This window comes from Pelodiscus sinensis, chromosome 13 (assembly GCF_049634645.1).
Source record: "Pelodiscus sinensis isolate JC-2024 chromosome 13, ASM4963464v1, whole genome shotgun sequence".
Classification (NCBI taxonomy): Eukaryota; Metazoa; Chordata; order Testudines; family Trionychidae; genus Pelodiscus; species Pelodiscus sinensis.
The window spans coordinates 16,475,236-16,496,408 of NC_134723.1; the positions used below are offsets into that span (position 1 = coordinate 16,475,236).

The 21,173-nt window shown below is 42.8% G+C and overlaps 1 protein-coding gene and 1 long non-coding RNA gene across 2 annotated transcripts; one reads left to right on the plus strand and one right to left on the minus strand.

Moving 5' to 3' along the window:
- Positions 1-1,109: 1,109 nt before the first annotated feature.
- Positions 1,110-4,436, minus strand: POU3F4 (POU class 3 homeobox 4). The gene has a single exon (XM_075940770.1). The coding sequence runs from the start codon at positions 4,279-4,281 to the stop codon at positions 3,196-3,198; it is 1,086 nt and encodes a 361-aa protein (XP_075796885.1). The 5' UTR covers positions 4,282-4,436; the 3' UTR covers positions 1,110-3,195.
- A 3,695-nt stretch (positions 4,437-8,131) lies between these two features.
- Positions 8,132-16,971, plus strand: LOC142831210 (uncharacterized). Its single transcript, XR_012906863.1, has 2 exons — positions 8,132-8,944; positions 9,585-16,971. It is a non-coding gene; the product is annotated as an uncharacterized LOC142831210 (long non-coding RNA).
- Positions 16,972-21,173: the final 4,202 nt, after the last annotated feature.

Genomic DNA, 21,173 nt, shown 5'->3' on the forward strand with positions numbered 1-21,173 from the left:
TATGATTTTATAAAAATCAGTTCAATGTCTGGATGAAATGAATTTAAGAAAGAGCCTCCACTCACATAATTGATCCCTGATTTACCGGCAACCAAATGCTACAATGATATTTATTATAAACCTAACCACCGATCAGCCTTTCGACTTGGATGTGTCCAAGCTGCACGTACAATAGGCAGGTGCAGTGTGTGTCGTGTGTACATGCAGTTGTGTAAAGTGTGTCTGCCTAACGCATAATAGTCTGTAGCCACAGTATTAATTCAGGGTACAATGGCACCGCGCTAGACGATCAGAAAATGTCTGTTGATATGGGAAAAGATCCCCGTTTAACATGATTACGTTCGGTTCCTCTTTCCAGCCACACGCCTACTTCACAGCTACAGAATCCGACGCCATCCCTTCCCAAATGTGAACAGACCTCAAGTGCAATGCCAAGGTTGTCTACCTGGTGGGGGGAGGATAAGGAGGGCGTAAGGCGGCAAGAAAACAGGTGAAATATTTTTCCAGAGGTGTCAGTTTCTTCCGCTTGGGCATCCATCCACGTGCCGCTCGCTACCGCGACCTCTTCCCTAGGACTAGGAGAAAGACCAGACCACAGCGCGCTGGTGTTTCAAACATAAACAAATGCCTCAAGCCGCAACCCGAGTCCAGAAACGCGCTGCCTCGCCACCCTACAGCGCTAGCCTCGCTGCGCGCTGCAGCAGGAGCAAAGCGGCGCCTCCCTATTGCAGCCTAACCCAACCGCGCACTGCCCCGCCGGTCAGCGGCCCTGCGGAGAGCCCCGCGCTCCTCCGGCCGGCCACTGCCGCGACAGACCGAGCCAGACCTTCCCGAAAGGAGATTGGGGGGGGGGGGGGGTGGCTTCTAGAAACCCGCTGAGCTGGGTGCAGGGGGATGCTAATAGGTTTGTGCCTATGGCCTGGGGCCTCTGCTCGGCTTTTCAGGGACTCTCATCCGAGACGCTGGAGACCCTGAAATACCGGGATCGCTATTAAACCCCACATAAAAAAAATAAATCATCATAATAAATAGGGCCTCAAATGAGCCGAAGGCACCGGCCGGAGCTAGGGTTTATTGTAATTGTCCCAGTTCATACAGCACGCAAGTAACGCGACGTTTTTTGTAAAAATGTTTATTTAAACCTTTTTTTCCTTTTACAACAATAAAATATTGCGTCCATATAAACCCCTTGACTAAAACTGGTCGACGATCAAACATTACAGCGAATTGTGTATTTTTACACCCATTTCGGCTTTTTGAAACCATTTTTTTTAAACATAACGCGGAATTTATTGAAAATAAATAATCGTTGGCAACGGCAATAGGCAATTTTGAATAAAATAGTTGAAAAAGCAACCTTTAATGAAAAATAGCGTTTATTATACATCAGTTACTAAATGAATAAACTAAATGATCTGTCTTTAAATTAATAACTTCAAAAAACGTTTAATATACAAAACTGTACAGGTATAAAGTTGGCAGAAATAGTCAGGTCCTCAGTGTCGAGATTTTAGCGCGTACTGAAAAATACTTGAAAAATAGAAATGGTAAAATAAAAATCTTAATGCTTGGGGGCGGGGAGCTGGGAGCGCACTAATGCAATTTGCCAATTTAGCTGCAGTTTCAAAGGATGCAAAAGCAGGGGCAACATGGGCCTTCCGTGCTAGCTACCAATAGGTTCCGCTCCCCTCCCAGAGCCCAGCAAAAACCGGGGAGGTAGGGACGGCTTGCCTTTAGGTAGTATGGATTTGAGTGTGGGTCTCCAGATAGCGATCTGTGTGAGCGCGTACATAAATAACACTATATTTTATACACACGCACACAACCACCCCAGAGTACCCCACGTCTATGGAGACACAATATAAAGTATGACTGGATAAATATTTGTGTTCTGTGTGTGTTTATAATATGTTATTTACCATGGGGTGTGCATAGAGAGATATACACATACGTCTGTATACACTCCCACATATATAGTATGTATATACATATTTACACACATACATACTACATATCTGTGGACACACACACACAGTACAGCTCTATAGAAGGTCGGGAAGAAGGGAAGGAGACTGCAAAGCTCCTTCATATACCAGAAAAAATGGTTACGCTCTTTAGCATTTGTATTCGCTTGCCTTTTTATTTATTTTTATTTGTTTTTTTTAATAAAAAGCTTTTCAACAAATCTAGCATTTCCCCGTGAGACGAAAATAAGCTCAGCATGAATCAAATGCGGGCATTTCCCCGAAATTCATCTAGACACCTCAGAATTCCTCTTTAATATTGAAACAAAAATACAGAGAAACTGATTTCTGAAGCCAAAGCGCAGAATTAGAAAGGTGTTTTACTACAGACCTTCGCAGCCTGCCGCTGGTCAGAAACCCAACACATCTTCAGAAAGAAAGGAAGGGACACGTCTTATTTGCAATGCTTAATTTCAGATCTCTTTGCCCCCCTCCTCCCTAAAGGGGGGGAGCAGGGAATAGTGTTTTCCCCCTTTCCAGAATTACAATTTGACCATTCCGTGGAAGGGAAAGCTCCAACAAATCCGTCTGGTATTCTTCATACTGTGGAAGGGGGCAGTCAGCTGTGTGTTCCAGTCAAAGGAGGCACAACTTCCTGTCTTTGGGGTGCAGAAAGGGCCCCTCCTCTAGTATTGAAATTGGGGAAGGAAGAAGAGAAAAGGAAACGATCCCTTCTCTCCACTACCGTAGCAGAGATGTGCCCAATACACGATTGGGGAGGGGGGAGCGGGGGAAAGGAATAATGACTGATCTATTCGGTACAAATTATGCCACAAATATTGTGTACAGTTTGTAGTAAAACACCTCAGACATTTAAAAAACGCTATATAAGTCTTTAAAAATGCAAAACTAGTCTATTGTAAAACAGATTCACCTGAAATACAGCTGATATAACCAAGGCGCTGGAAGGTTATTCATAGGCACACATCTGTCTTTATTTTTTTTCTTCCTAGTGGAGACCGAAAACAAACCTTGTTTGATAGTAAACAATATGTACTGATCAGCGAAAAGGTTTGAGAGAAAATATTGCCTAGGCGGAAGAGCAGGAAGCCCCATGCTCTAAGTCTTCGATTATTTGTGTATTTTTTTTGTTTCCTCTTTAAGCATAAGTTAAACCCCTCTTAGAAAATCCGCGCTGTTCCCAGTCCTGTCTGCGAGCCGAGCCCTATAGTCAAAGATCATGGCAGGATGTGTCTGTTTTCACGTTATGAGAATAAACCTCATGCTGCTGCTGCTCCCCTGGCGGAGTCATTCTTTTCTCTTTTTGTCTTCTGTTACAAAACCAGACACGCACCACTTCTTTCTCTAGCTGCAGGCTGTCTGCCAAGGAGGAGATCTCTTGGGCTGCCGGTTTGGGACATTTAAGAAAATGAGTTTCCAACACCCCTTTGACACTCACCTCTATCGAGGTTCTCTTCTTTCGTTTCCTGCCTTGGGCTGCTATTTTATCAATGCTGGTCGGGCTGCCCGTGGAAGAATCTGCCTCCTCCAGCCACTTGTTTAGCAGCGGTTTCAGTTTGCACATGTTCTTAAAGCTGAGCTGCAGCGCTTCGAACCTGCAGATAGTGGTCTGGGAGAAGACATTGCCATAGAGAGTCCCCAGCGCGAGCCCCACGTCTGCCTGAGTGAATCCCAACTTGATCCGCCTTTGTTTGAACTGCTTTGCAAACTGTTCCAACTCGTCGGATGTCGGCGTCTCCTCGTCCGAGTGATCCTGACAGTGGTGGGAGCCGATATCCCCGTGGTCGGCGCTGTCCCTCAGCACCGGGTGCAAGCTTTGGGTAGTGGCGGAGGCTGGAGGTGGTGTAAGCCCCCCATGGTCCAACATGCCACTGACTGTGAAGCCAGGCTGGGAGTAGACATTAATAGGCTGCCCGCTGGAGGTTATCGATGAGTTATGGGCAGGACTGGCTCCCCACGCGTTGGGATGATTTGTATGGGGCGAGTGGTGAGACACATGAGGCGACCTGTGATGGATGATTGCGCCAAGCTGGAGGTCTTCTCTTCCTGGCTTCACGTCTTGCTGGTCGAGAGGGCTCGTGGCTAGCGTGGAGGACCAGGGAGTCCCATCGCTGAGGCTGGTCACCCAGTGGTGTCCGAGGGGATGCCCATTGCTAGGAACGCCCTGTAAGTAATCACTTTGGAGAAGTTTCTGAGGGTTTCGGAAAGGGCTCCCTTGCTGCATGCCCGCAGAGTCTGCATGGACTAAGGAGCTGGAACTGAGAATGCTGTAGGGATTAGAGGCAGCTGTGGCCATGGCTGGTGTAGATCCCCTACTAGTTATAATGTGGCAAAGGGAGCAGCTTCAGCCTTTGACATCTACCAGGCAAGGGAGCCAAATCAGCAACCACGGAGTTATTGGCAGCTCTGCTGGCCAATGGCAACATTTCGTCTGCCGGGAAGCCGTGGCTGCGCCAATGAGGGGTGAAGAGGCAGGTCGCTCAGTCCAAATTAGGTTTGTGAAACCCAGGAGTTAAAGTGAGTCTGAAGCAGGAAGTGAATCAATCTTTAGGCTCCATTGGTTGCTGCTGGCTGGCTGTCCACGGTTCATTTGTTTAACTCTTTCTTCCCTGCATGCCAAGATTTGTGTCTAAGATCTCACGAGAGGGGAGGGGGCAGGCTGGGCACGGTTTAAATTTGTAGTAATTAATTCCAGGTACAGCAAAAACCAGAGGTTAAATGCCAGCACCCAAGACTGACAATCTGTCCTTAGCACCGTTCATACGGACTCCCCAGTCGGTCCAGCATCGCAAAGGCACTCTGGAGGTAATTGTGAGATGATAAACGATGGCTTTGTATAAACAAAAACATCCCTCCAAACAAACAAAACACCCAATCTCCCTTCCCCCCCCCCACCAGACAGCTAGAAGCCGCCTGCTCTAAACCTTTACACTTAAGTTACATATCCTGTAATCAGGAAAATTAATGAATATGCCTAGCCCTATAAATAGGATTTAATACAGTCTAAGAGGAATATTTGCTAGAGGGCATATCTTTATTACAAATTTAATTTTTATGTTGTTGTTTGTTAACCAATAGTTAAGGTCTTCCCTGATTCAATTACAAATCTTACCAGCTATTACTATCTCTCAGTTATTCTCAAATTTACCTCCCCGGTTTTCTGGTCAACTGGAATTCATGCTTTTATGCCTATTAAATGTCATTTCATATCAGCAGTTCGACAACTTCTAAACCCCACAGCCAGCAGGCTCTCCTTCTAGGGCGACACTTCTCAAGACTCCAGAATATGTGCAATATATTTCCTCTTTCCGGATAATTTAGTTCACTGGGATACGTTTTGCCCCTTTAGAAAATAAAAGGGTACTTTGCAATATTTGCTTAAATAAATTATAGTGATTTCTCTTCTCCATCAAAGTTTGAAATAGAAAGGAAATTAATGAGGTGTATCTTCACTAAACACTACCCTAGGTATATGGGTTTTTTGTTGCTCTGTGCAAGAAAGAAATGGCAAAAATATTTTGGTGACCAGACAAAACAACGAGAGTCTAATGGGAACTGCTAAATTTTCTCTCAAATTTAATTTCAAATAATCTGTAAATTAGGATGTGGGGCATTGTGTTTCATGCTTCCTTTTCAAATGTTCTGCTAAGGAATAGAGTTAGACAAATCAGGATATTTCAGATTTGTTGTAGCGCTCAAGCAGAGAAAATTAAACGCCTAATACCTTAGAAAATCTCTGAAGTTAAAAAATGACCTTTCCTTGCATAATTTTGGAGGTAACCTAGCTGCGTAATTATATTTGCACTTACAGAAGGCAGCATCAGAGTTCCCTTATTGGTTTGAAATTCCATTAAATATATTGCAAGAGCTCCTAGGTTAAGCTTGATTTAAATTTGCATACATTTTCATATATTTAGCAGAAATAAAAGAAGGCTTGCAGCTACCAGAAAGTCATTAAGGCATTAGTTTCTCTGAGAAGACAGATCTGGAGAAAAATCAAGAAAATGAATGTAGATATATATATATATAAACAAGGTGAGCTTTCCTCTGATTCCTTTATAGCTAAGCAGCATCAGCTTCCTTGTTGCAATAGTAATAATAATAATTAATACTAATTTCTCATCGAAGCCTAACCCAGCACAGCTGCTATTTGTAAATGTGAATGCAATTATGGAAAAGATGCGTGTGGTGAGCTGTTTGAAATAAATTTCGATATTTCTAAAAAGTAAGTGATGGCGAAAGATGCTCATTTCCTCTGTTTTCCATCGAATTGGGAATGTGGTTTTGCAGAAAGGGTAACGTCATTCTTGTATTGCTGGTGCTCCGAATTCAGTCGCTTGGAACCTAGGCATTTATTTTAGGTAGTTGTATATCTGGGGGCCATTTTTGCAGCGAAGGGGGGTCACTGCCCCTGTAGATAGTGGGTGGCTTGCTCCCCCGCTTCAATCCAAAATAGAACTTCGGGAAAGTTTTCAGGTGCAAGGGAGGTGGCTCTCTTGGAAAGTCGTTGGAAAGCGTGTCGTGGAGGGTCAGTTTCGGGGTCGGAAGATGAAAAATGTCTCTGCAAAAGAGAATGGGAGTCCCTTTGCCCGTGTAAAAGCGACGTTTCTGACGGCAAAATTCCTAGTCAGACTGCAGCCATGCAGACTGCAGCTGATTTCAGATGCTAGGTACGGAAGCATATGAAGCCAGATTACAGAAGACTTTTAAAATAAATATTACCGATGCCCGATGCCTGGGGAGAGGGAACCTAAGACGCTATTATAAATGTAACTAAATTATTTAAAATTAATTTGCACTCTAGATTCTAAAATAATTTCCCCAGTCTCTCTTCTCTTGAAAATGAATGTTCAGATCAGTCGCTTAATTAAAGTAGAGCCTTTAACGGGGAAATAAAATCCTGAATATCGGATTTTAATATTTTTTGAATGTAACTAGGCCAGACCCCAGCTCCATAACGCTGAGCTCCTGATCTCGCCTATAGGAAAATATGCTTTATTTTAGAGTCTTTTTATCTGCATATAGTTAAATCTTCTTGCTGTTCTAACTAATCTGCTGGAGAGGGTTTCTTTAGCTCTTTCCTGTCAGTCTAACTTCCCAAGTGTAACAGATGCCGCTCTCAAGCGGTCCTTTCTGCTGCTTTTCTTTATTCAGCCTCGCATATTTCTCCCCATGATCTGGGTTTCCATAGAGAGAGGAATAAAAGCGGGACCATGGCCACAAATCCCCTGTCCCATACAGAATAAAAGAGCCTTATTCAATAGACGACCCCGTCTGGACATGGGAGAAAAATAAGTACATGCAAAGCTACTGTTGCAAGAATTTGTAACTTATTTTTCATAGACTGAGACCCATTAAAAGTAAAAAAAAGTTTCTGGGTCTGGATTCTGCTCTTCTGCAGTTTGACTCAAGATGCCTTTGCACGCCAAAGAGCTGTGCTTACCCGACACATAACTAGATTTAACATATATTTTTTCTGCTAAATCTCTGGCATGAATAAGATCACAATAGCTCAAGGAGCCTGCCGTCTTTGGAAAGCTAGAAGTCCATTGAAGTAGAGGAGCTGTAATTGTGTCGAGTCCACACACTTTCCAAAGTAAAAGGCGGGACAGCTGAGTGTCTCAGGTCACCTCGGTACAAGGCACAAACTTTCTTGCTCGTTGTTATTGGGCTGACGGCGGGACCAGACACCAAGACGTTAAATCAAAGTCCGCCGGGCGAGTGGGGTTGCAACTCCTTGTTCTTGTGTGCACTTTCCAGACATGGGCAGCGCGGTGGGCGAGGGGAGGAATCGCTCAGTAAAGCCAGGGACACACGGATTTCCCGTTAAGAAGCTGTTACTGTAAAACTGTGTGTGTGTGTGTGTGTGTGTGCGCGCGCGCTAGCTATGTCTATAGACACACGATGTATATAGTATAATTCGCTGACAGGAGCCATCCAAGGAGTAGCGAGGCTGGGTTTATTATCCTTGCAGATGTGATTGTATTATATCTGAGAGATGTTGCCATTATTCATCTGCAGAGGGAAGAGGGTCTAGAAGGGGGCTCGTTTTGAGTGTGGTTAATACAGCATGAAGCTCCGGGCAGTTCGCTGCGGCTCAAAGCCGTGACCCCTTCACCTTCAGCACAAGTTCACTTTAGAGACAGTTCGAGTTGGATTGGATTTGGTGGGAACACGTTTACTTTTCAAAACAGAATCAGTCCTGCCGGGGTCTGGGGGATGGGAGGGACCCGTCAACTGTTTCTTATAGCCGGAGTGAAGTTTTTCATTGTGTACATGGCGACTCTGAGGTTAGCGCTGAACTAAGCTACCCATCAGCTCCCCAGCTGAAAGCAGGCTACTGTACCTCCAGAGTTAGCGTTCTAAAAACCCCGCCGGCAGGGGGGAAGGTAAGGAGGAAAAGGAGAATTTATAGAGTATTACCAGAAATTAGCCAATACCGACACAAGCCCAATTAGTTCCCTTTTGGGGTCTCTGTTGGCTGTTCCTGAACGTGAGTAAATGCTATGCTGGGAGGGAGACACAACACACTGGGATCTCAGCACCGCAACCAGGCGAAGGACAGACACTGCAAATTAAAATATGCCTAATGTAAGTTTTAATGCAATCCCCTCACCTCCCCCCCCCCCAAAAAAATCTCCGAGACCACGAGCCCTCCAGTACTGGCCCCGGCACGGATGGAGCATTGTTATGGTGTGGGTTGGCTCTGCATTATGGACACAGGCTGGGGAGGGACAATAAAGCAACTCACTGGCAGAGAAAATCACAAGGTAAAGAACCTTTGTATTTTAACCGCTGCATTCTCCAGATCGGCTCTGCTCGAGTCACCTGTTATTTTCACATGTCCATTGTGAATGTCTGAAAATGTGCTTGCCGGCAAACAGAGGAAGTGTTCGTTTGGGCACCGTCCCGAATTGTTCCGCTGACTGTGATTACAGGCTTTGGTTAATTTGTAGCAGGTATTGTAGCTAACACTTGGTTAATTTGCCATGTAGCTGTAATCATTATTCTGGGGAATGTCTCTAGAGGACACATTTTGCACTGGAACCTGGCTTACCTTTTATTAAGGTCAGAGCATTTAAACATCCGGGTTGTTGTTCTTAATCCAGAAATGTGGATGGTAAAAAAAGACCCAGATATTTTTTCAGGCTAAAAATCCTAAAATGTTCGCGAGGCTCCGGTACACAGTACTGTGAAGTGGGCGGGTCAGATTCCCAGGGTCTGTAAGTCAGTTATTGAACTCTAGACCAGTTTTTAAGGTCACGTAAAGAATTGCACAGCGATGATTTAAGGACACGTAGAGCTGGACACGCAGAGCTGCAAGCAATTGCAGTCCCCTTCCCCTCTACGTATTCACTTTTCTCATACTGTGATTCAGCTAGAGATGAGTGTGATGTGGTGGTTTCATTGAGAATTTTTTAAACCTGTGTTCACGCATCTTCCAAATCTGTGTAAATCGGCAGTATCGATTTTTTTTAGCAATGAAATGTGGAGGTAATTATTATCAACTGCACTTAACAGAAACTACTTCGGCCTCAAAATAAAAAGCCACTTTGTGCATATTTTTAAATAATTAACATTTAATTCCTTTATGTACAGATTTCTGTTCAGGAATGTTTTAAACAAAATGGATTGGATCTGAAAATACTCTAAATGGTACACTATTTAACCGCTGTCGACTAATGGGACATCGAAGACAAATAGCTTCTTTTCCTCGGATGACAAATACCTGTATTGTTGTTTATTAGCTCGTCGAATAATTTCAGTTTGATTTTTTTTGACTGTGCATTTCCCCAGTTTGATCATTCCACGTGCACAGAGTCAATTGAAGTGATGATCCGGAGACCTGTATGTCTCTTGCACTTTGGAAGTACTTCGTCATTCTGAGGACTAGATACATTAATTGTCCAGCTGATATTTTTTTCTGTGAGAGGAAATGTGTATGGTCCAATCGGAAGTGTATTCATTATTTCATGTGCGTTGGCGCAATCAACCCAGATATGAGAACTGAGCTTTCAGACCCCCATGAAGTACCTTAGATAAAAAACATCTCTTAAGTGCTTCCACAAGATGAGTGTGTTGATTTTTAATTTTCAAAAGTGTAGAGGGATGAGACGTTGCTTGGCCATCTTAGACATTTCTCTACAGCTGAACAGTGTAGGCTTGTCCTGTGCAGTTGAATGTTTAGTAGCAATCTGGATTGCTGCTTTGTGGCTGTTGTGTTTGGGACGCGCAGGGAACAGTCTCAACCCGCTTTTAGCTCGGCACGTTGCAATGACTCGGCGGAGAGGAAAGAGACGCGGGACCCAGACAGCGGTTTCATACCAGTGGCAAAGGAGAAGGTGTCAGGGAAGTGCCCGGCTCTCTTACTGGAGTCAGAGCTGGGTGTGTTTCCGGGGGAAAGGCCCGCACGGTACAGAAGGTGGAATCAGATAATTTGGGGGCCTCCCTTAGCTGGATTTTGTGACAGAGCCTGGGCCCGCCCCACAACCCACAAGGCGAGGAGACCGGGGGCAAAAGGAAGATGAAAACTCTAGGCTTGTGGTGCAGCTACTGGGAGAAGGGCCGTGTCAGTGTGTATGGGGGGGGGGGGCGGGGGGAGGAGGGAGGGAGGGAGCTGCTGGGTTGCGCCTGGTGCCTGCAGCGCCCGGCTGCGGTAGCACAAGCCAGGAACTGGCCGCGCGTCCTTCTACCAGCCCCACAGGCAGGAGCGGCCGCTGCGTGTCACCGTCCCCAGCAGGACCTAGAGCCGCCTCTCGGCTCAGGGCTCCTCTCCCGCCCCGCTGCCCCGAGAAAGGCCGCCGCTGCCCGAGCGCTGCCCTCTCCGCGCAGCCGGCGCAGACGCGAGAGAAAGGGCAGCAGCCTCCCGCAAACGCTGGTGGGGATGGGGAAGCCCTGGCGCAGCGTGTCCGCCTTTCCCATGGAGAGCGCGGCCACGAACAGGTTAATCCTGGTCCCGTCCAGGGCCGCAGTGTCCAGCCTTTGAATTTAACCTGCCTAATCTTCATGAAAGGAGCAATTTTCCCTCCGTGAACAACAAAGGGCGTCAATAAAGAGCCGCGCCGCTGCAAACAGAACTTGTTTGCGGTTGCAATCTAGCGCAGCGCTGCCCCGAAATGCTAATCTAGCCAGACTCCAGCCAACTGCAGAGAGACTTCGCTTTCCAGATTCCCAGTCTCTGTCACATCCTCTGGGCTTTTATTTGCCACTGAACTCTGATTAAATCCAATCAAGATTTCATTGCGCTCCCCTTTTAAGTAAGAACCGGAGCGCCGAGCGATACACTCCTGTACATGGGGGCTATAGAGATGGGGCATATTGATCTCTCTAGTCTTTGCTTTCCACTATCTCTTCATCGAGCTAATCGATCAAAGATCGCGCACGTAGAGGAGTGAATATGTGGGTGTACAGGACAACATCTAGGACAGGGGTATCTCTTCAATTCCCTCTAACACACTACAAAGGGAAGTTGGATTTAATAAACATTCGGAAACAAAGTCACCCGGGCACAAGCCAAGCCATCTGAATGATAAACTAGAAGCCAAAGGGTAAATAGCAGCGCAGAAGAATGAATAGACACGAGGTGGAAAAATTCACTCCCTTCGCTGCCGAGGTTTCTAAATGTTCCTTATGTTGAAAATAAAAATGTCTACACCCCGGAGTGGAAGAGAAAGGAGGCGAATAAACACGAGCCCAGACAAGACTCTGTCAGCATCATAGCTGGGAACTGGATCTTCAAAGGCCTTTCGCGCAAGCAGTGAAATATAGCTCGGTCTCTGTACTAATTGCATCGAACACACTGGCACGTTGGAAACAGTTGGCACCAAGAGTTTCTCTCCGCCCCCTAAATATGAAGAAATGCCCAGTTCCGACGGCCCCCCTTCTAGTCACCCCCGTTCGGATTCGGGGCTGCAGAGCGGTTAGGCTTTTCTTGGGAGTTTAAACCGGCAAGAACTGACCGTGCCCTCTGAAAACGTGTCATAGAATTACTGGCCTCGTCGATTCTGTTTGTCTTGGGCTTCAGATATTTTAACGAGCGGTCCTGGAGGTGGGGGCTGTGAGAGGGGGATCATGCCATCTGACCTCTACTGGACACTGCCCTGTTCCATGTTTTAGAACCTTAGCTGCGTACATTAAAAATATTAGTGATACGGAAGCTCACTTGGAGGTTTTGAAGTAATCCAATGAAGTTTGGGATTTATAGATGGGAAAACTACACGAGCAGATTGATAGGCCTTAAATATTCATGTGCCAATAAGATAAGTTATCTGAGTTATAATAATCGGACGCTAGGAAACCAGCACCAGCTCTGCGATGCGCACACCAGGTTACTCTCTGGCCAACGTCACCAGTGAACTGTGCCTGTGAAATCCAGTCCAGCTAGTCCCTTTCCAGCTTGTCACAGAGGAGAGCGCCACAAACCAGTCGTGCTACCCTGGGGCACCACATTTTAAGATCAGTGTGTCGGTTCGCTCCCTTTGCAAACTGTTTAGAAATCACTAGTAGTGGCTAAGTAAATTGCAAGTAAACTTAGTGAATTAGGATGATTCTCTATCCGTTTAATTTATGTTTTATAGTTAGTTTAGCCTTCTGATTTGATTGCCTTAGTAATGTGAATTGCCTACAGCTGCTGATGATACAGCTTTAATTCTGTTTTAAAGGTCATGTAAACATGTGCCTGTAGCATGAGGAATGCAAATTCAATTCCCTTTTAATGCTTCCTTACATTCACTTCACAGCCCTCACCTAGAAAATTAGAAGGATTTAATATCAAACTGTTTAATGTTATGATTTCATTAAAATCCTCTACTCTCCCTTTTCAGGCAAAGGCAACCAAGTTTGCCTGCGCCCGGCGCTGAGTTGCTTACCACGAGCCCCGTGCAACACCAACCACACTTACAGCTAGAAAGCCACATATTGACTAAGATCAATACACCTTTCAGTTCCTTTATTAATAATGACTCCACTTCGTTTTCAGCCTTGTTTAGCTGTAAGTAATCGGCATAGCCACGGAATGAGAGACCCCTGCAACGCTGCAGATTATTGTCACAGAGGCGCCAGTGGATTTTACAGGTGTACATTTATTGTGCGCCCCTGCACAGTTGTTTGCTTCTAGACTATCGCACAGGAAGTTTAGTCTCGAGAAGAATAAATGTAACAAAACCATCTGATATAAGATGACTCGGACTTAACAGTGGGGTACCCAGCCTTTCCAAATTCGTCTGCCGAGAAGCTGTGTAAGGTTCCCAAGGTGCTGGCTTACATATAAAATGGATGTTTCTTGATAGACTTTTTCAAATTAATTTTTAAGCACAGCGAACCCCCGAGTTCAGGCATCAGGGCTTCATCGTACTGTATTGAAAACTTTCTCACAGGGGTTTTAATTTTATTTTTCTTTCTTTCTAAAAGGATTTAGGCGGTGTCTGCAAAGAGAGACCAAGTAACTAGTGGAAATGATGCGGGGCTATAAAAGTAGACTATCTGGGGAGCATCGTGGGGGAGAGAAGGAAGAAGGGAACAACCTGTTTTTGCTTTAAAAAAGTGGGGGAAGCTTTTTCCTCCCACATCATCTTTACAGAAGAATATTGCTCTGGCTTTGTGGCATCTGCTTGCCAAGAAATATTAAGACCGGAGGACTCCATCCATTATTAACTCCTTTTTAACTGACTCATGCCAATTTTCTTCCGGCTAAAGCGTTGGTAAAATTCAGCTCAAACGCCAGCTCCACCGTAGCTTTTTATTCCAATACATTGTTTTGTTCAAGACTTGAGCCTTAAGAGAAGACCCACAGAATGTCTAGAACGCAGGACCCTGCCGTGTGTCTCTGGAAAGGAAATTTGGGAAGGGATCAATCCCCAAGGGGGATGGTCTTTTAGTACTTTGTCCCTTCCTCAATGTAATAGCCAACCTGCTAAGTTTTGGAGAGTGAGCGGCTTTCGTGCACAAGCCGGGCGGATTCTTACTAGCTACGTTGTAAACATGCCATGATAAACTATGACGGGTGATAGGTTGAGTAGCATCATTTAACTAGCTTAAATGCCAAAAGTCTGAGTGTGTCCGCTTGACTCTCATGTCTGGGATTTCTCTCTTATAAATGACCAGGAGAAACAAGGGAAATCAACACGTTGATTCCACAGACGAACAAGCTCAGGCTTTTCGAAGTTAATGTTGATACTTTCTTGATGTTGCCGAAGTATCCACAGGCTGCAACCCGCCATACGGTACCAGGAACAGAGGGAGCCAAATTCCACTCTGTTACACTGGTCTGAATCCGGACTGGCTCCGCTAGAGCCCCCGGAGTTGCTCCGAATTTACTTCGGGGAAATTGCGAGCAGAGCATAAAGTCTCACCTTTGCGTTGTCCGGCTCCCATGACGCAACCTTAGTGCCGTTTGTTTGGGGTTCGTTTGTTTTAAAATAGATCAGAATGCAAGTGCCAGTGATCTGCCACGGGCCTTTCCCACGAAAAGAAAAGCTTCCCCTTCCCCCGAGCCGCCTGCTCCAAGATTTCCCTAAAGCAGCAGAACGGATTCCTCCCCTACCCGGTCTAGCTTCTCCAGTGCCAGGTGCGCTCAGGGCGCAGGTTAGAGCCGCATTCCCCTGGGGGCCCAACACCATCCGGATCAGGTTGCGGGGCGGGAGTTCCACGTGTGACTCGAGTCCCCTCGCGTCCCTCCCAAGCCCCATGACAATAAACACAGTCAGCCAGGAGAGCTGGATTGAAACGACACAGAGCGCTCTCGGCAGCATGATTATCACCAGACTGCTGCCTGTGTGCAATTGATGTCACATGACTCCGCAGCTAGGTGTCGATTTCAATGTAGGTACCTATTTGCCTTTGATGGGGTATCAGTTCCATTACACTGTCAGAAAGACAGGCAGATACCAATCCCCTTTGGAAATTAGACATTTCACGAATGCTCAATGTGCGCCAGACAAGAACACTGCTTGTGTGTGGAGCTGATGGGACTCAGGGAAACACTTGACCTTAAGTAGCAAGAGTAAATGTTTGGTAAAAGTGCAAAAGAAAACAACCTTTCAGTGTGTGGGGTCACACTCCTTAGGGGGATGCTGATGTCCAAACTCAGGATAACTTATTGTGACTTATTTTAAACAAATTGGAAATTACCTGTAGTCCTTAAAAAAAATCACCAAACAAACCAACCCTGACTGCCCTTTATGGCATTAAACCTTTACTCATCTGTTATTAAATCCCCTTCCAGTTGGCTTTGACAATTTTACATTAATCTGCAGTTCCCACATAGATAATGTCAGTACTTCCTGTCTCTCTCTCCACCAGAATGAATGATTTTCAAAAAACCTTAATTCTTGTAGTAACATTAATTGGTGATTCTATTAATGTTGCACACCTCATTATATAGTTTCAAACACAAAGAGGTTTAAATTACTTTATTAAATTAAAAACAACATAGAAAATCACCTGTGGTACTCTCATTCTAGCACACTATAGAGTGAGGGATTCTTTGAAAAACTCTATTAATAAAAAAGTTCAGAAATTCATAGATTGCAAAGCCGGAAGAGACCGTTGTGATCCTCCAGTCGGGCCTTCTGAATAACACAGACTGTAGAACTTCCTCAAAATAATTCCCAGAAAAGATTGTTTAGAAAAACACCCAATCTTGATTTACCTAATACCAGTGGCATTCAAATAATTTAGAGCAGCATACCTTTTTAGAAACATTGAACCACACTCATGCACTTCCTTATATGTTCTTGTATGTTTCACTGCGTGTTTTTCTTCCTTATCTTTTTTATATCTGAAGTTCTATCCCCCCTCCCCACGTATTTGATCATTTTTTCAAATCCCTTGGCTGAACCAATCTCTTTTTATGCAGAGGATAAAAAGAGAAGAACTTCAAAGTAGGTTCAGGTAATTAACAGCTGAGGGGAATATAATCTAAACCATAGGCCTTGCTTTGCACCCAGGTCTGCTTTCAGAGCCAGCCGGCAAGGGAGTGCCTATTCCCTATTGCCTCCAAATCTGCTTCCTCTGAACAGCTTTGCCAGGCCTCCAGTTATCACATCTGCATTTCAAACACCATGTCTCTGGCATTAATTATTAATTAGCCTACAGTCACCCCTGAGGATTTAAGTTCCAGCCTGCACATACTTATTCATTGACCTCTATCTTAGTTTTTGTTGGAAAAAACCCACTAGAATGCTTAATAATTTCCTTTCTCTCAGTTCTAGTTTCATGGAGGGGAAACAGTATATTTTCATAGATGGAAAATCACAAGGTTGTCTAGCAATTTGTTTAGAGTAAAATGCTATGTCAAGGGTTTGAGCAAACCCTTTCAAAAGATTTAGACTCTTTTAGAGAGAATTTTGTGTATGTGTTTTTGCCTTTAACAAATGAATTTATGGATTTCCTAGAACTGAGATATGGCGAGATTAGCTCCACGTGGAGTATCCCTATGGAGTGTTTTACAAAAGTAAAACTGAATATAATTATTGGATAATTCATTTATGTGATCATTCAAACTATGACTTATCTGAAGACTCTGGGGTTAGACTACATCATTGACACCACAAAGTATGAAAATAATGTTGCAAAGCACTCTAATCTTTCATCATTAAAATATAAATTTCATCATTAGACATACATTGTAAAAATTCTAACTTGTAATTATTCAGTTCAATTTTTCAATTAGTTTGGAATTTCATTTTATGTTGAAATAGCAACTACATTTCTCACCTCTTCTTTCTTGACCATTGTGTATTTTGACATCAAACTGCCAATTTTAAGAATGCAAAACCATCAGCTAGGAAACTGGGTATACGATTAGAATATTATCAATTTAGAAATATTGAGTGAAATTGCAAGTGATTGCTATAGTCAGGGTGTATTGTGTACTGCACATATTCTTTTGTTAATACATTTTAATATTACAGCTTGCAAACAAACTGAATAAGACCTATATTTAATCCTTCTTGTAATTATGCACAAATAAACTTTCTTAACTATTGCCATACTGTATCATTTTTATATACTGTACTATTTCAAACTCTTTTTGACATGTAAAAAATTTCCACTATGTCCTAAAGTCATACAAGGTCATACTAGTTAACTTGTCAGTCTAGAATTGATTTTTGAAATCACTTAGTCTCAGCATAATATTTTTTTAAATTTATTTTTAGTAAACTATATAGCACATATATATGAGCTCGAGGCACAGTTAGCCTATGTCAATAAAGAAGAGATACAATTTTTGAAACTACAGATAAAATACTCCTTACCATGACTTTGCGTTACAAAACTATGACCTTCAGTGAAGTTTTGGGCCCAATTTGATATTCTTTAGTCAGGGAACTCTCCCCTTGACTATAATGAGAATTTTGCTTGAATAAAGGAATTCAGGATTTGATCTATGATGTGGCCTTTTGTTAATTAACTCATATATTGCAAACTGGTCTGAAAGCATTCAAAATTAATGTCTCAGATTTAGTTCAGAGAAGAATGTTATATACTAAGAGAAATTTCAAAATAAATCGAAGCTTAGTGCTAAAGATGGGACCAGATCTGAATTAAGTAATTATGTACAACGGATCGTCTGTTGACTTCTCCAACAATAAACAGGGAAACTAATCTGGATGTATGGCTAAAATCAGGTGGTTTTTTTACATATACCCTAGCATCTTCATGTTTGAGAGACTTAGATATTAAGCCTGTCTGTAGTGTGGATATTAATTAGGAACAAGAATTGATTTTTTTGTAAGGAAATAGAGTGGCAAAAATTATGGAAAACAAATTACAAGACAAGGTGGGCGAGGTAATATTTTTTACTGGATCAATTTTTGTTAGTGAGAGATACCAGTGTTCAAGCTCTGAATAAGCTCGAATGCTTGTCTCTCTCACTAACTGGAGTTGGTTCAATAGAGGATATCACCTCACTCTCTAATATGCTGGGACTGACACACCTACAGCAAATTACAAAGCAGTCGGTTTTAGAGTAGCATCTCCACATTATTTTAAGATGAATAAATTCTATTGGACCCCAGAGAGGTTTTGAAGACTAAGTATTAAGGATTCTGAGTTGTTGTGGTGCTACTTTGACACACCCTAGCTACTGTGACTTTGTTTTGATCATGCCCTAAAGTAGTTGACTTTTGCAGAATGACCTTTGATTAAATACAATATATCATGTAAGGTGGGCTTTGACACAATACCACCTCTGTGTACTTGGAAACACACTGAATTTGAATGTGTTGGGTGGGTGGGTGGGTGTCACAAAATGCAATAAAATTAACTAAAATATTCCCATGAAAGCAATCTTTAAATACTCAAAGGAGGTCACTCTTCTGTTATTAGAATAGACTGCAGTTTTCACATATAAGTGGTTGACATTACAGTACATGGACAGAGACAACATTGCGGAGTTCCATTGTATTAGAGACCCTTTTCTAGTTAACACAAAACTAAATACAAGTTACATGAGTCCATCCTCTTTCTCACCTTGTTATCTTCCCTTTAGCTCCTATAGACTGGCTGAATTGTATCCCACACAGTGCTGTGAGTGGGGGAAGCAAAAGTTAATCAAAGTTGTGTGAAATTTTGAAGGAAAAAGGGCAAGAAATTATCAGAAAATATTCTCTCAACTTTTTGCCAATTTTTGTCCAGCTCTAGGGGAAATAGACTATATCCCCCAAGACCCAAGAACTCTCATCACCAGGGCCAATTACCTCAGCTTTGGGGGATGTCACTGGGTATGAAAGATTGTGTTACTCTTGTTACCAGTGATGAATTTCTGTAAGACATCCATTTGATTTTTTAAATATATTTGCACTTTGATACTTTTATTTAAAGCACAAATGTTTTACCGAACTGCTACTACTTAACCCTTGGCTTCTCTAGAATCCCATTTTATCTGGGTTCCAATTCTATCTTTTACTTATTTTTTGAAAGTACAAATGTTTGCAGCAATTTTACAGTAAAAACTGGTCTCCATCTGGGACTGACCTATGATCACAATATATATTTTGTATATTCAGCTTTGTACCTGGCTGATTATATTTTGTTTAAAAGGTCATATGGTTACTCCTGGTGTAAAATTATTTGCACAATAATTATAATTAAGGTTCTATTACTTTCTTGGGCATTTAAAGTGCCTAGAAGAGCTATCTATTAATGAAAGCTCTGCAGTAGCTGCTGCATTCTAGGAATCTTTTCCAGCTGTGCATCAAACATTAGGTGTAAAAAGCTGTATACAAAGACGGCAGGTGATACAGTGTATCACCATAGATAATAAATATGCAGAATATTGGTTTAGATGCCAATGGATTCTTATTGGATTATGAATAGTAAACCGGGCCAGACCCTTAGCTGGTATAAATCAGTGTTATTTAGAAGGGAGCAATGCTTATGTATACCAGTTGAGGATCTGGCCCTCAGGGTTAGTCTATTCTGTTCTAAGAAAAAGATTCCAGAAAGGATATTAGAATTACTTTACATTATGTCTGAATTAATCTATAGCCATATAAAAACAAACTTTACCTTCTGATCAAACTGGTGTGGTAATGAGGCTAGCTGAACTCCAACCTACAAGTCATGCACTCTGTATAAGTGCTATTAATGCATGTACAGAGGTCATCAGTAAGAAATCAACAATGGGTGGTAAATAAGATATTAGAGATATTTCTAATTCTTTGTGATAAATGTTGGATTCTTGGTGGTGACCAACATTTGATACGCAAGCTTCAGAAGGCTAGCTGAGTTAGTCTGTAGCAGGAAAAACTTAAAAAACAACAAATAGACTAGTAGCACCTTAAAGATGAACAAAACATGTAGATGGTATGAATGAGCTTTCATGGGTGCAACTTGCTTCTTCAGATGACACTTATTTGATACACAGTTAGTCAACATGTTTTAACAAGTGGTATGTAGGATGGTTTTTATCCAGGTGATTCTAGCCAGATATTAATATCTTAGTTTGAATATTCCAATTATCTGAGGGTACGTCTACACCGAACACTTATTATGAAATAAGCTGTTCAAGAAAAAAATACTCCAAAGTAGCTTATTTTGAAATAGAAAGTCTACTTTACAGGGAAGCCTCAAAATTAGTCTGAGGCAGGCTTCCCTAATGTGGACATGCTACCTCAATTTAGAGCCCCAGGAGGCACTAGAGAGTAATTACTTTGAATGACCCTGGGGAGGAACTATTTTGAAATAGCAGCAGTGGAGTGTCCACACCACTGCTATTCCGAAATAGCTATTTTGGAATAGGCTTTATTCCTCATGGAATGAGGTTTACAGAAGTAGGAATAAGCCATCCTTTATTTTGAATTTATTTCGAAATAACAGAATTGCTGTGTAGATGCTGGCATTGTTATTTCGAAATAACATCTGTTATTCCAAAATAATAGTGCAATGTAGGACCTGAGCAAGGTCCTACTACAGTTCTGCTCACAGGGTAATTTTGAGATTTCTTGGTATTTCTTTTGTTTTGAGTTTGAAATTTCTAAAAGTGAGCTGCTTCTGGGATTGCACCATTTGGTTAAAAAAAAAGCCATTTGAACATTGCTAAAGCAGCATTAATGTGTTCCCATGTTCTGGCTGGCAGTGGACCAGCATACAACCTCCCTGCTAGTGACAAGAATAGTCTGAGAATTCCATAATTGTTACTGCCAGGAAGTGGATATGCACAAATATATGAACCGTGCCTCTTGATCCTGAGGCCCTGCCCTGGACCCGTCCTTGCACAGCCCCTGTAGTGAAGAGCTTATTGAGCAAGGTTGTGGGAACCAGAAACGGCTGTTTCTGCCTCTTTCCCCAGCATTTTTTCCTGATGTGGGCCTGTGTATAACTGGCAGCCAGAATCTGGCCTATAATTTGCAAACTTATTTGAAAACTCTTTCCATTCTTTTTGTGCATTTGTTCTCTACAATTGTAGCCTTTTATCCACACATAAATCAATTAGGTGTTCTACTTATTGGTTTTTGGCTGTTGTTTTGGGTATGTATGCAATTAATTAATTGGGCCAGATCTGTAGCTAGTATTAACTACAGCGTCTTTGACTTCCTTGGAGGTAGGACAGCTTACACCAACTAAGAAATGATCCTACTGTGATTGGGGATATGTTCTCTGGGAATAAATTCATCATATCCATCATGTGACAGATACAATTTAAAATTTCTTTTACATACAAATAAAATACGGAATACAACTGCA